General features: G+C 47.7%; 1 protein-coding gene and 1 long non-coding RNA gene across 9 annotated transcripts in view; both read right to left on the bottom strand.

The window, feature by feature from the left end:
- LOC308594073 overlaps positions 1-14,070 on the bottom strand; it is a 75,737-nt gene that overhangs the window by 31,974 nt on the left and 29,693 nt on the right. The window lies entirely within an intron of this gene.
- The window catches only part of PACS2 (phosphofurin acidic cluster sorting protein 2), a 56,081-nt gene that overhangs the window by 27,653 nt on the left and 14,358 nt on the right, over positions 1-14,070 (bottom strand). For all 8 annotated transcript variants that reach the window (XR_014011039.1, XR_014011040.1, XM_081206244.1 and 5 more), the window contains exons 11-12: positions 13,490-13,564; positions 1,369-1,487 (exon numbers count right to left, since the gene is read on the bottom strand). Coding sequence is in view for 6 of the 8 variants with exons in the window: in XM_081206244.1 (XP_081062370.1) it covers positions 1,369-1,487; positions 13,490-13,564 (194 nt within the window). In the remaining 2 variants the exon portion in view is untranslated. The remainder of the gene's footprint in view (positions 1-1,368; positions 1,488-13,489; positions 13,565-14,070) is intronic.

The following is a 14,070-nucleotide window of genomic DNA, read 5'->3' as shown; positions in this document are numbered from 1 at the left end:
AGGCAAGGCTCTCCGATGCTGAAGCAGAGCCCCAGCACCGCACAGGAAGCTCAGGTACAGACGGGGAGCCTATGCCTTTGGCACAGGAAAGGAGAGGGTTAAAGCGCAAGGATCAGAGACGTCCCATGAAGCTCCCCCGCCTCTTTCGTTGGAGGAGAAGCAGGAGAAGACCACTGAACCGGAGGATTCGGATGCAGGATTGTACTGTGCTGCTTGTACATATGTAAAATAAAGAACTGTAAATATCTCTCTGAGCGAGCAGGGAGTGCTTACTGCGAACAGCATACTCAAACCACCACACCTTCCAACTCTACAATTCCATGATTCTATTATCATAAGATAAGGACAAAACTAAAAACCTTTATCAGCCAAAGTCTCTTTTAAAGTTACAGTTCAAATAAAGGTAAAGATAAAGGGACCCCTGACCATTAGGTCCAGTCGTGGCTGACTCTGGGGTTGCAGCACTCATCTCGCTTTACTGGCCGAGGGAGCTGGTGTACAGCTTCAGGGTCATGTGGCCAGCATGACTAAGCCACTTCTGGAGAACCAGAGCAGCGCACGGAAATGCCGTTTACCTTCCCACCGGAGCGGTACCTATTTATCTACTTGCATTTTGATGTGCTTTTGAACTGCTAGGCTGGCAGGAGCAGGGACCGAGCAACGGGAATTCACCCTCAAACAAAGTGCCTTGTGAGAGTCTTCTCAGAAGTGGCTACCTCATTAGGAAAAATCTATGTCTACCTGGATAAGTCAATCTATCAGTCAAGGTGCATCAGAATTAGGAATGCAGCAGTTTGGTGGGGTCAAATTTTAGAAAAGCACAAGCAGTGACATCCTATGGTGTCCTCCTGCTTGAACAACAGGACTTTCTCTTCCTCTCCTCCTCTTCCTCCTCACTGTTGGCAACCCCACAATTTGCTCTACAGATTTGGAACACCCTGTATTACTTGCGGAAGGAACTGGAACAAATAAAAGAGTTTCAGCTGAGGTATAAATCATTGATAGCTCCACAAATCTCAATACTGGAAGAAAAAGGAAAGTGCAGTTTGCAGTTGCTCAGCTGTCAGTAGATTTCTGCCATGTCTATTTCATTGTTTAGGTATAACTTTTGTCTCTTTAATTAATCACTGTACTGGTGATGCTATTAAATATTATTTTGCAAGCTTACTTTGAGTCATATTTTTAAAAAATTGGGTAAGAAAGCAGAATGGTCACCAAGGTGCATGACATCTGGAACAAAACACGGGGACTGAAAGCCATACAAAACGATGTTCAGATGCCACAAGCTAAAAGCTCATCTGTCTCAAGTTGCATATTTACAAACAAGGTAAGTTTCGGAGCTGATGTTGCAGTTTACAGACAGGTTACCTGCTGGAAGGAATTATGAGAGATTCTGTCTTTGTCATCCTGCCACTTAGTGGAGCCTTTTCCATGAAGCTATCCAGGGGAGACAGTTCAGTTTCTACGTCTTCTTGTTGTTTATTTTCCTGCAAACAACAAATTACACTGGAGTGGATGTTCTGTGAAAGACTTTGTGCTCTGCCAGCACGTATAATAATAAAAAAGTGCCAATAAATAATGGTCAGTCCATGACCATAGCCAGACCAGTGCAAAACATCAAGCAATCCATTAGCTATGGATCTATCCCAAATAGTATCATAGATTCTATGAAGCCCCAAGTTGGCCTGGCTTCAACGTGAACTGTAAAACAGCCACTTTGGCCCGTGTTTCTGCTGTAGTCCATATGCCAACAGAGACCTCACTCTGTCCCAGGTCTCCAATGTTGCAGAGGCACATGGTATTTGACAAGCTGGGCACTGGATAACAAACTCTCTGCAGCTGATGCTATACCCAGCAGAACCCAAAGGTACCAAACATTACTCAGTCACATCTCTACTTCACATTCTCACTACTTTCCACCTCTTCCTGCCTCAACCCAAATCAACCCACCCACAAAGCTCATACATACCTCCACTCTCAGTGGGTCAAAGCATTCTCAACGGCACATTTTACTTCCTTTTTCTAACCCCATAAACCAACCCCACTCCGTTCCCATCTCCTAGTAGTAGTAGTAGCAGTAGTCATAGTAGGAGTAAAAATTATGTACCGCCCTTAATCCAAAGATCTCAGGGCAATTCACAAGATAAAAATACAGGACAAAAGCAAAAATAAATACAGTGGTGCCTTGCAAGACGAAATTAATTCGTTCCGCGAGTTTTGTCGTCTTGCGTTTTTTTCGTCTTGCGAAGCACGGTGTCGGGAAAGTTTTGGAAAAGCTTCCAAAATCACCAAAGTCTTTAAAAACCTCAAAAAAGGCTACCACACCGCGTTCTATGAGTTGTTCCTCGAAGTCAAGTCGCAACTGTATTAACGGTGTTAAGAAAAAGGAAACAAACTTGCAAGACGTTTCCGTCTTGCGAAGCAAGCCCATAGGGAAAATCGTCTTGCAAAGCAGCTCAAAAAACAAAAAACCCTTTCGTCCAGCGAGTTTTTTGTCTTGCGAGGCATTCGTCTTGCGAGGTACCACTGTAGTCGAAACAAAAAACAAAATAATAACCCCTCGCTCCCACAAACACATTTAAAAGGCCGTAGGATGTTAATCAGCCAAAGGCCTGGTTGATGAGGAACGTTTACATCTGGCGCCTAAAGATGTACAATGAAAGTGGCAGGCAAGCCTCCCCAGAGAGGGCAGAGGGGGGGCCACCACAGAAAAGGCCTGTCTTTGTGTTGCCACCCTCTGGACCTCTCATGAAGAAAGGCCTCAGATGATGATCAGAGTCTGGGTTGGTTTATAAGGAGAGAGGAGGGCCTTGAGGTATTGCGGTCCTGAGCCATTCAAGACTTTATAGGTCAAAACCAGCACTTTGAAATGGGCACAGAAACTAATCAGCAGCCAGTGCAGTTGGGTCAGGATTGGTGTAATATTCTCAAATTGTCTTGCCCCGGTGAGCAACCTGGCCGCTGAATTCTGCACCAGCTGATGTTTCTGAACCATCTTCAGAGGCAGCCCTACGTATAACCTGGCTTGCCCCAATTCCTACACCATGCCTCCTTCCTGCCCTGAACTACTGTAACTGCCCCCCACCTCAGCAACTCTCACCCCAGGTGCATTTTTCAAATAAAACAATACCAACCCTGAATTTAAAACACTCAAGTTAAAAACAGTAAAAACAACCTTCTACACATAGCTCAACAGTGCAATCGCCTCTCAAAGGTCCATTAAAAACATCTCCATCGGGAGCTAACGCAAAGAGGGAGAAAGAAAGGGAGAGAGAGGAAGAAAAAGAAAAAGAAAAAGGAGCCCCAAATTTACCGTTGCTGCCCCCATCTCTGCCGACGGGAAAGCAGAGGAGAGGTAGGTGAGCACGGTGAAGGCTTCGGGGAAGCAAAGGGAAAAAAACGCACGTGGCTGAGCCCTACCGGGAGCTCCAGCCGGCCCGCAAGGAAAACACAGAGAAGCTGCATAACAAAGGAGACCACAGAAAAGAAAAAACAACCTTTCCCCCCCTTTTTTTTTAACTCCCCCTTTTTAACCCCTTCCTCCCCCTCCCTCCCTCCCTTTAAAGAAAATATATATATACATCTTTCTTATCCCTCCCCCCCCATATACCTACTTTTACCATTTTTCTTTTTAAAAAGAGGGGCCACTGCTACTGCAGCCACCCTTTATTTGAATCTTTACTTTTATTTCTATCTTTTCTACTCACTATTTAAAGACACACTTTTCCACACACACATCCTCAATTTAAACCTCATTTTATTTCCACCTCAAACTCCCCTCTTAAGATTTAAAATGGCAGTACCCAGAAAACAGCCCTGAACCATCACAGGCCATTTCCTGGGACTGCCACTTCGCCCCAGACTTTCCACTCTCTTTTACCTACCCTCTTTTACCTATACTTTACTCATTTTTAAAAAAAAATAAAAAGCTCTATCTAAAGACAACCCCCCCCCTTTTTTTTTACCTTTAATTCTCATTTTTATCTTTTACCCGTACATTTTTGGTTGCTTTTTTGCAGACGGAGAGTGGTGGCGGTGGTTGGGGGGAAATAGTATTATTATCTTTTAAAAGACAGAGCAGAGCCATACAATTATTCTTCTTTTCTTTCTCTTTTTAAAAGCTCTTGTTGGCTTGTTCTTGAGGGGGGAATCTTTCGCCCCCAGCTACGACCACCACTCTCTTTTAAAACAAAAATTTCCTCCATATACCCATTTGGAGAATAAAAAATAATTGTATGGTTTTGTTTGATTTGTTTTTCTTAAGAATAATATTTTCCCCTGGTTATTGTTGTTATTTTTTGTTTGTGGGAAAGTAATTAAAAATGGAGGAAAATTAAACATATACCCTCTAATCTCTTGCATCTCTACCTGCTAACCCCCTTCCCTTTATATGAACTGTCTGTCCATTAGTCTACCCATCTCTGCCTACCTGTCCCCCCCCCCGCCTCGGCAGCACCGCTGAGGCATCTACAGAAGCCCTAGAGAAGTTCTTAAAACAAGGCTAGAAGTGACACAAATGACCACCTAATCCAAACGCTCTGTAAAAGCCACCAGCCAACAAAGCCTGATCAGCTCAGCAACCCAACAATACCCAGGAATCACCACTGCCACAACTCCTAACCATCACACGCCCAACCCCAAGAGGATGCCAAGCCAACCTCAAACCAAAACCATCAGGGAGACCGAGATGACACCAACCAGGGAGATGGCAAACAATGCTAAGATGGTAACTCCCCTTCAAGATGATGACCACCCAATAACGAAACGAGATCTGAGGGAAATGGAAGCACGATTAGAAGAAACACTGAAGGCCACAATGGCTCCCATGCAGGTACTAATCAACAATCTAACCTCCAAAGTGGAAGCTCTAGAGAACAAGAACCAAATGCAAGAAAGAATAATAGAACAATACCGGGAGGAGAATGCACGTGTGAACAAGAAACTGGACGAACTGGTAAACCAAATGGAAGCAGAACACAACGAGATGAAAATTAAGCAAGCCGACCTTGAAGACCGCAATAGACGTTGTAACATCCGCTTCCGCAACTTTCCTGAAAAAACAGAGGAGGAAAGCCCAGCAGACCTAATTATACGCTGGCTGAAAAACACAATCCCAAGCCTGAAACTTGAGGCAGATGACTTGGAGAGGGCTCACAGAGCCCTAAAACCTATGCCAAAACCCAGCGCCCCCCCAAGAGACATCATTGTATGCTTCACACGTTACAAAAAGAAGGAAGAGATATGGCACCAACTCAGAAACTCAAGCAACCTTCGATATGGAGAAACCCCCATTCTGGCCTTACAGGACCTGTCTCAGGATACCCTAAACCGGAGGAAAAGCCTGCGCCCATGCACCCAGCGTCTCCAACAAGCAGGGATCAAATACCGATGGGGCTTCCCCTTCCGCCTCATTGTAACAACGAACACAACACAACACATGGCTACCAACATACCTGAGGCCCTGCAACTACTAAAGAACCTTGAACTCGACCTCCCGCCAGAATGGAAACCGACAAACCCACCAAGTGACAGCCCCAACCACAAGGAAACAACAGCAAACAGCTGGACAACGGTACAGAAGAAAAAGATACAACAGAAGCGGCGCAACAACGCAAACCAATACAGGCAAGCATCATGCTCAGAACCGTCTCGCCGGCCATACGACACAAGAAACCAGACCAAGATCAACCAAACCAACTCATCGCAGATGGACAACCCTACAACAACAACAACCCCAGCCGAAAGAAGCAACCAGGAAAAAACCACAAACTGAAGGACTGGTGATTCCCCCCCCTTTCCCCCCCAAAAAACATAGATTTAGTTAACACCATCAACATCCCCCCCCAGCCCCGCACCCCCACAGAAATCCCCACCCCAACACCAGTCCAGACGACCTCAACCACATTCCCCATCACCCACACCTTCAACATCCTCATACTCCATACTAAGGAAAAACAACTCCAACCTTAATAACACGATCCACAATCAGGCTAAAATCTGATACCCAACCAGCACTATGGTGGCACCAGAGCGTACCAACACCCACATCCCCACCCCAACACACCAACAATGTTGCTTATAACACTGGCAACATTGCTTATGAACCTTATACCTGACAGCAACACTACAAAGTCACTTCACACTGTCTCGCTGATCTCCCCCTATCGCAAACAACAGGGGGGATGGCCTGTCCTTGAACACGGCCTTCCACATCAGCTGAGACCTAGGACCAACTGGCTAAATGCCAGATGGCCTAAAATACCCCAAACAAACACCTATATGACTACATATAGGAAACTCCCTACAACTTACCCCCTACTCTTTAACCCAAATCTCACTCTAATCCTACTAGCCCCCCACCCACCACACCCTAGGTCAGCGCAACCCCACTGGCTCTTTAAACAACACAAAGAGAGAGACACAAGACAACCCGAACGGGTTGGCAGGGAATCGCCCCACATAATAGATAAACAAAATGGCTAACCTAAAAGCAATTACATTAAACGTGAGGGGGCTGGGAAACCCCATCAAAAGAAAACGCATCACCTCATACATAAACACCATGAAACCACACATCACCTTCCTACAAGAAATACACAACCCACCCAAAGGCAGCAAACTCCTGAGCGACCCCCGCTTTAGTCAACAGTGGGTCGCATGAGGCTCAGGGAAAGCCCGTGGTGTAGCCATAATACTCAGTAGGGACCTGAACTTCACTGCCACAACAGTCCTCAAGGACAAAAAAGGCAGATTCATTTTCGCTAAAGGGACACTAGATGGCAAAATCAAACTGACAATCGGCTCCATATATGCCCCAAACACGAAACAACTAGAATTCTTCCAGAAAACACTAAACAAATTCCTCTCCTTCTCTGAAGGGGAAGCAATCCTAGGAGGGGACCTCAATCTAAATATGAAAGGTATATCCCTGAAAGATATCCACCCCACAACCCCATGGGCAACCTTCCTCCGAAGGAAACCCCCAACAACCAGGAACCCTTACAAGTTACTAAAAATGCTAAAAAACAGGGGTCTCTACGACATTTGGGGTGAGCAAAACCCGGGAGACATCAGCCATACATTCCAATCGGGACGCCATGATACAGTGTCCAGACTGGACAGCATTCTACTCACACAGGGTCTGATTCCCTCAGTAGAATCAACAAACATAGGTAACATTAAAATCACAGATCACGCCCCAGTAGAAGTCACTGTTAAAATAGGAGAAGGAACACAAACCACCCCATCATGGTCCTTCAGTCCCATCCTAACTACAAACAAACAAATTAGAGAGAGTCTCACAAAAACCCTCCAAAACTACTTCAAAGAAAACGATGTAAACAATACAACAACCCCCCTCCTATGGGACGCAATGAAAGCGGTCACCAGAGGAGCTTGCATAAAAGAGAAAACATTCCTTAAAAAACAAACCTCCTCAAAAATTAGCAAAATAGAACAAGACATCACAGTCCTCTTATCACGCTACAAACAAACAGGATCTAAAAAACTCCTCAAACTTATAGAACAGAAAAGGAGAGAACTAGACTCCTTAGAAATCAACAAAACAATGATCAACATTCTATACTCTAAACAACGTTTCTATGAATATGGAGGGAAAAACTCCAGATTACTAGCAAATAGATGTAGGAAAAAAGCACTCAAAACAAGAATACACTGCATCACCAAAAAAGACGGCAACATAACATTCTCCCCCAAAGAAATAATTTCAGAATTTGCAGAATTTTACTCCAACCTATACACCTCCCATAACCCACCAGAGAGGGAAATCAAAAAATTTCTAGCAGGACTGACCATGCCTACCCTAACTGATGAGGAACAGGAATTCATGGATAGCCCTATCACCCCAGAGGAAATAGATGCGGTCCTCAAAAACTTGAAACCACACAAAGCCCCAGGCCCAGACGGCTTCACAGCAGAATTCTATAAGAAATTCAAAGAACCCTTGATGCCCTACATGACCCGCCTATTCAACGACATCATAAAAGGGGGCCCCATCCCCAAAACCTGGACCCACTCCAAAATAGTCTCCATCCCAAAACCACTAAAAGACAGCCTCAAAGTAGAATCATACCGCCCAATCTCATTAATAAACCAAGACTACAAGATATTCACATCAATCTTGGCCAACCGCCTAAAAATCTTCCTACACAAGTTAATAGCCCCAGACCAGACTGGCTTTGTCCCTGGCCGCAATATAACAGACCCCATCAGGAAACTACTGAACCTGATCGAACACAGCAAGGCAACCAAACTCCCATTGACAATTATGTCCCTAGACATCCTCAAAGCCTTTGATTGCTTGGAGTGGAAATACATACTAGCAGTACTAACTAACATGAAATTTGGCCCCAACTTCCTACAAATCCTCAAACAAATATACTCCCAAGCCTCAGCAAAATGCAGAACTAACAATATGGATTCTAACACTATAGCTATCCAAAGAGGCACGAAACAAGGATGCCCACTGTCTCCCTTCTTATTTATCCTGGCTCTGGAACCCCTAGCAATCCGCATCCGAGCAGCCACAGACATCAAGGGAGTGGAAATAAAAGGCAGGACCTATAAATTAGGGCTCTTTGCAGATGACCTAATGGTCACAACACCAGACCCCGTAAGCACAGCAACCTCCCTAATCAGAGAACTCAACGCATTTGCAATGGTGTCGGGCCTACAGGTAAATTTCACAAAGTCAGAAGCTATGTGCTTCAATACCCCTCCTCACACCCAAAAAGAACTCACGAAGGTCACCAAAATAAAACTTTGCCACACCAAGTTCAGATACCTAGGGGTACAAATAACCAGAAACCTCAATAAATTGTACCTCCACAACTACAAGCCCCTGTGGCGACAAATTAACAAAGACCTAAAGAGATGGAATAACATGAATTTCACTCTCTCAGACAAAATAGCCATGATCAAAATGATCACACTCCCAAAACTAACCTACCTATTCCAAACCCTCCCAATCTGGATCCCCTCAACCCAACTTCACAGTTGGCAGAGAAAACTACACTCTTTCATCTTCTCACATAAAAAACCAAGAATAAGCCCCAAATACCTGCACCTCCCCACCTCAGAAGGAGGATGGGGAATCCCCAACATAGAAGCATATTACAACGCCAACCAAATACGCCATATAATCCCATATACAGTGGTGCCCCGCAAGACGAAATTAATTCGTTCCGCAATTCTCTTCGTCTTGCGGGTTTTTCGTCTTGCGATGCACGGTTTCCCATAGGAATGCATTGAAAATCAATTAATGCGTTCCTAGGGAAACCACCTTCAGGCCAGGTCCGGGGACAGTCTGTCCCCGGACCTCTTCTGAAGGCTGGGGGGGGACAAGGGCTTTTCTTCCCACCCCCAGCATTTTAAAAAACCCTGGGACAGCGGAGGACTTCTCCGCTGTCCGGGGGATCTTAAAATGCTGGCGGGCGGCATTTTAAAATCGCCCCGGACAGCGGAGGACTTCTCCGCTGTCCGGGGCGATTTAAAAGCCCCTGGGAAGGCAGGCAGGGGGGAGCAAAGACTTTCACCCCCTGCCCGCCTTCAGAAGGTGTTCCCACCCCTCCGCCCGGCTTCGCAGCAGCGCTACGAAGCCCAGCAGCTGGGGCAGCTGTTCCCGCCCCTCTCTCCCCTTCGGAACATCGTTCCGAAGCGGGGCGGCTGGGGCAGCTGTTCCCGCCCCACCTCCCCACTTCGGAACAGCGTTCGGAAGTGGGGCGGATGGGGCAGCTGTTCCCGCCCCACCTCCCCCCTTCGGAACATCGTTCCGAAGTGGGGCGGCTGGGGCAGATGTTCCCGCCCCCCTCCCCCCTTCGGAACATCGTTCCGAAGTGGGGCGGCTGGGGCAGATGTTCCCGCCCCACCTCCCCACTTCGGAACATCGTTCCGAAGTGGGGCGGCTGGGGCAGCTGTTCCCGCCCCACCTCCCCACTTCGGAACATCGTTCCGAAGTGGGGCGGCTGGGGCAGCTGTTCCCACCCCACCTCCCCCCTTCGGAACATAGTTCCGAAGTGGGGCGGCTGGGGCAGCTGTTCCCGCCCCATCTCCCCCCTTCGGAACATCGTTCCGAAGTGGGGCGGATGGGGCAGCTGTTCCCGCCCCACCTCCCCACTTCGGAACAGCGTTCCGAAGTGGGGCGGATGGGGCAGATGTTCCCGCCCCACCTCCCCCCTTCGGAACATCGTTCCGAAGTGGGGCGGCTGGGGCAGATGTTCCCGCCCCCTCCCCCCTTCGGAACATCGTTTCGAAGAGGGGCGGATGGGGCAGATGTTCCCGCCCCCCCTCCCCCCTTCGGAACAGCGTTCCGAAGCGGGGCGGATGGGGCAGCTGTTCCCGCCCCACCTCCCCACTTCGGAACAGCGTTCCGAAGTGGGGCGGATGGGGCAGATGTTCCCGCCCCACCTCCCCCCTTCGGAACATCGTTCCGAAGTGGGGCGGCTGGGGCAGATGTTCCCGCCCCCCTCCCCCCTTCGGAACATCGTTCCGAAGAGGGGCGGATGGGGCAGATGTTCCCGCCCCCCTCCCCCCTTCGGAACATCGTTCCGAAGAGGGGCGGATGGGGCAGATGTTCCCGCCCCCCCTCCCCCCTTCGGAACAGCGTTCCGAAGTGGGGCGGATGGGGCAGCTGTTCCCGCCCCACCTCCCCCCTTCGGAACAGCGTTCCGAAGTGGGGCGGATGGGGCAGCTGTTCCCGCCCCACCTCCCCCCTTCGGAACAGCGTTCCGAAGTGGGGCGGCTGGGGCAGCTGTTCCCGCCCCACCTCCCCCCTTCGGAACAGCGTTCCGAAGTGGGGCGGATGGGGCAGCTGTTCCCGCCCCACCTCCCCCCTTCGGAACATCGTTCCGAAGTGGGGCGGATGGGGCAGCTGTTCCCGCCCCACCCCCCCACTTCGGAACATCGTTCCGAAGTGGGGCGGCTGGGGCAGATGTTCCCGCCCCCCTCCCCCCTTCGGAACATCGTTCCGAAGTGGGGCGGATGGGGCAGCTGTTCCCGCCTCCCCTCCCCCCTTCGGAACATCGTTCCGAAGTGGGGCGGCTGGGGCAGATGTTCCCGCCCCACCTTCCCACTTCGGAACATCGTTTTAAAATGCTGGGGGTTGGCAGCGAACGCTCCCGACCCCCAGCATTTTAAAACCTCCCCGGGACAGAGACTTCTCTGCTGTCCCTTGGAGATTTTAAAATGCTGGGGGTCGGCAGCGAACGCTTCGCTCCCGCCCGCCAGCATTTTAAGATCGCCCGGGGCAGGTGGGGGGAAGGCAGGCGGGGGGGAGCAAAGACTTTTGCCCCCCGCCGGCCTTCAGAAGAGGTCCTCTTCTGAAGGCCAGCTGTGGGCGAAAGTCTTTGCTCCCGACCGCCAGCATTTCCCTATGGGCTTTCGTCTTGCGATGCAAGCCCATAGGGAAATTCGTCTTGCGAAGCGCCTCCAAAACAGAAAACCCTTTCGTCTTGCGGGTTTTCCGTCTTGCGAGGCATTCGTCTTGCGGGGTACCACTGTATACTAGAAGATGAGACAAAACAATGGGTACACCTAGAGAGGGACACAATTGAAAACACCTGCACCACAACATACCCACTCCTCCCAAACAAACTAAAGAAAATTCCCACAACACTTAACAGGTACACACAGACCATGCTCAAAGCATGGAAAACACAAATAGGCAAACTATCCCCAACCCCATCCCCACTAATCCCCCTGGCATACCACCCATTATTCCACCATGCAGCACAAAACCTCAAGATAAAAACCTGGCGAACCAAAGGCTTGTATCGCCTAATAGACTTTTATAAAAATAACAAACCCTTGTCAACACAAGAAATACAAGACAAACTAGAAGACACCCAAATGCCCTGGTTAACACAACACCAACTACATGCCCTCTTAAACAACCCAACAGTAAAATCAGCAGCAACTAGGCCCCTGACAACCTTCGAAAACCTCCTTCTAACAACAAAGGGAAACGGTAAAGGGATGGTATCCGCAATATACAAAATACTACTCCAAAATCTCTCAAATCCCCTAGACGCAATCAAAAATCAATGGGAGAATGACATAGGCTATGAGATAAACCCCACTCAATGGACCAGAATGTGGTCTAAACCCCCCTTTAAATCCATATCAACGAAAAGAAAAGAACTCACACTGAAACTCACCTACAGGTGGTACCTAACACCAAGGAAACTAGCGCTAATACACCCAGGAACCTCACCAAAATGCTGGAGAGGGTGCACCTCCACAGGCACATACTTCCACATGTGGTGGGAGTGTCCCAAAATCCAACTGTTCTGGACAACAGCCATACAAGAAATTTGTAAAATAACTAAGCAAGTAATAGACACCACCCCAGAATTGGCCCTACTAAACATCTTCCAAGACAACAATGCCCATTTACACCACAAAGAACTCATAACCCACCTGCTCTCAGCAGCCAGAAACACCATAACCAGACACTGGAGAGACCTGTCAGGAGTAAGCATGGACCAATGGTATCAAATAGTATGGGAAACAGCCCTACTAGAAAAATTAACTAATAAACTGAAACTGACACGGGGACAAACAGAAGAAGATGCCTTCACCCCGGTATGGCTCCCCTTTATCACACACACAGCCCAACAGGACAATGACAATAATCCACCAACAGCATACAAATCAATATGGCTAACCTGATCCAAAACACCCACCCACCTCACTCACACACGAAAACAAAGATCACCACAGCCAATCACAAGCAAACAATCACACCCTAGGCCAACCCCAACCTCTCTCACCACCAAAGGAACACAAGTGAACAACAAAAGCACGCTGACACCAAACTCTACATACATTAAACATAATAGAAACACCGCCACCCAATCCCACCCTTATCCATCTTCCCTCTCTCCACCCCCCTTTCTTTTTTCTCTCCTTTTTTTATTTTTATTTTTATTTTTATTTTCTTCTCCCCCTAATGCCTCAACAAATGAAACGGATTTGTAAAAATGTTACATGGGGAAAAAATATATATGAGGCACTACACTTCTGTAAAACAAGAAAATCCTTAATAATAAAAAAAAACATCTCCATCAAAACGTTTCTATCTCCAACCAACCTTTCCTACGTAAAATAGACACCCCACCCCAGTTCCCAGTTGACTCTCTCCCAAACACCTGCATGGAATGTGTACCTGGGCTGTAGGCTGATAGTGGTTGCTCTTTTTTAAATATTCAAATTGTGGCCTATAAAGGATGCAAGGTTTCAAAAAACAAGGTTTTCTCCAAGAAAGGAGAAAATGCAGTACACTTGGGCAGAGATTAAAAAAACAAAATAAACAGGCACCAATCCAAAATGAATGCCCTGAAAACAAAAAGATTAGAACAGAAGTTGTCGTCTGTTTTGCCAAATGACCCTGAAGTTCTATAGAGCTGTTAAATATTTCTGTGTTTCACTCTAGCGATCCCTGTCTGAATCATAAAAAGGCAATTGCACTTACATAAGACACGGTGTCAGAGACGCTGTCTGCTGGTTGTCTGCTTCCAATATTCTTGTCCTCTTCAGGCACTTCAACCTGTTTTGTACAAGAGTCGGTAAAACAAGGAGCACACACCACACTGGTCCTGAAACTGGCTAGTCCTGAGGTAGCATTACAGCAACATTGCAAACAAACACTATCCAGGAGCAAGTCCTGGCTGGAGCATATGACTGAAACAGAATAATCCACATTTCCCCCCATAAAATGCAGTATGCTGCATTTTCTGTTGAACAATGCAAATCTATAGCTTGGTCTGTCAGACATGAGTGAGAAGGAGCAGAGAATTATCTTCTCCAGATAGACCTACCATTCACAATTCCCCTTGTGTGAAACCCCCTTCAAACAGCAAATACCTCTGGTTAAGGCAAACCCATAGATTTACAGTCATACCTCGGGTTACAGACGCTTCAGGTTGCGCGTTTTGGGGTTGCGCACTGTGCCAAACCTGGAGGTACCGGAATGGGTTATTTCTGGGTTTTGGCACTCACGCATGTGCAGAAGCACCAAATTGCGCTTTGCGCAGAAGCGCCAAATTGCAACCT

Source organism: Podarcis bocagei (genome assembly GCF_964188305.1).
Source record: "Podarcis bocagei genome assembly, chromosome: 8".
NCBI lineage: Eukaryota > Metazoa > Chordata > Lepidosauria > Squamata > Lacertidae > Podarcis > Podarcis bocagei.
This window is presented reverse-complemented; position numbering and strand designations above follow the sequence as displayed.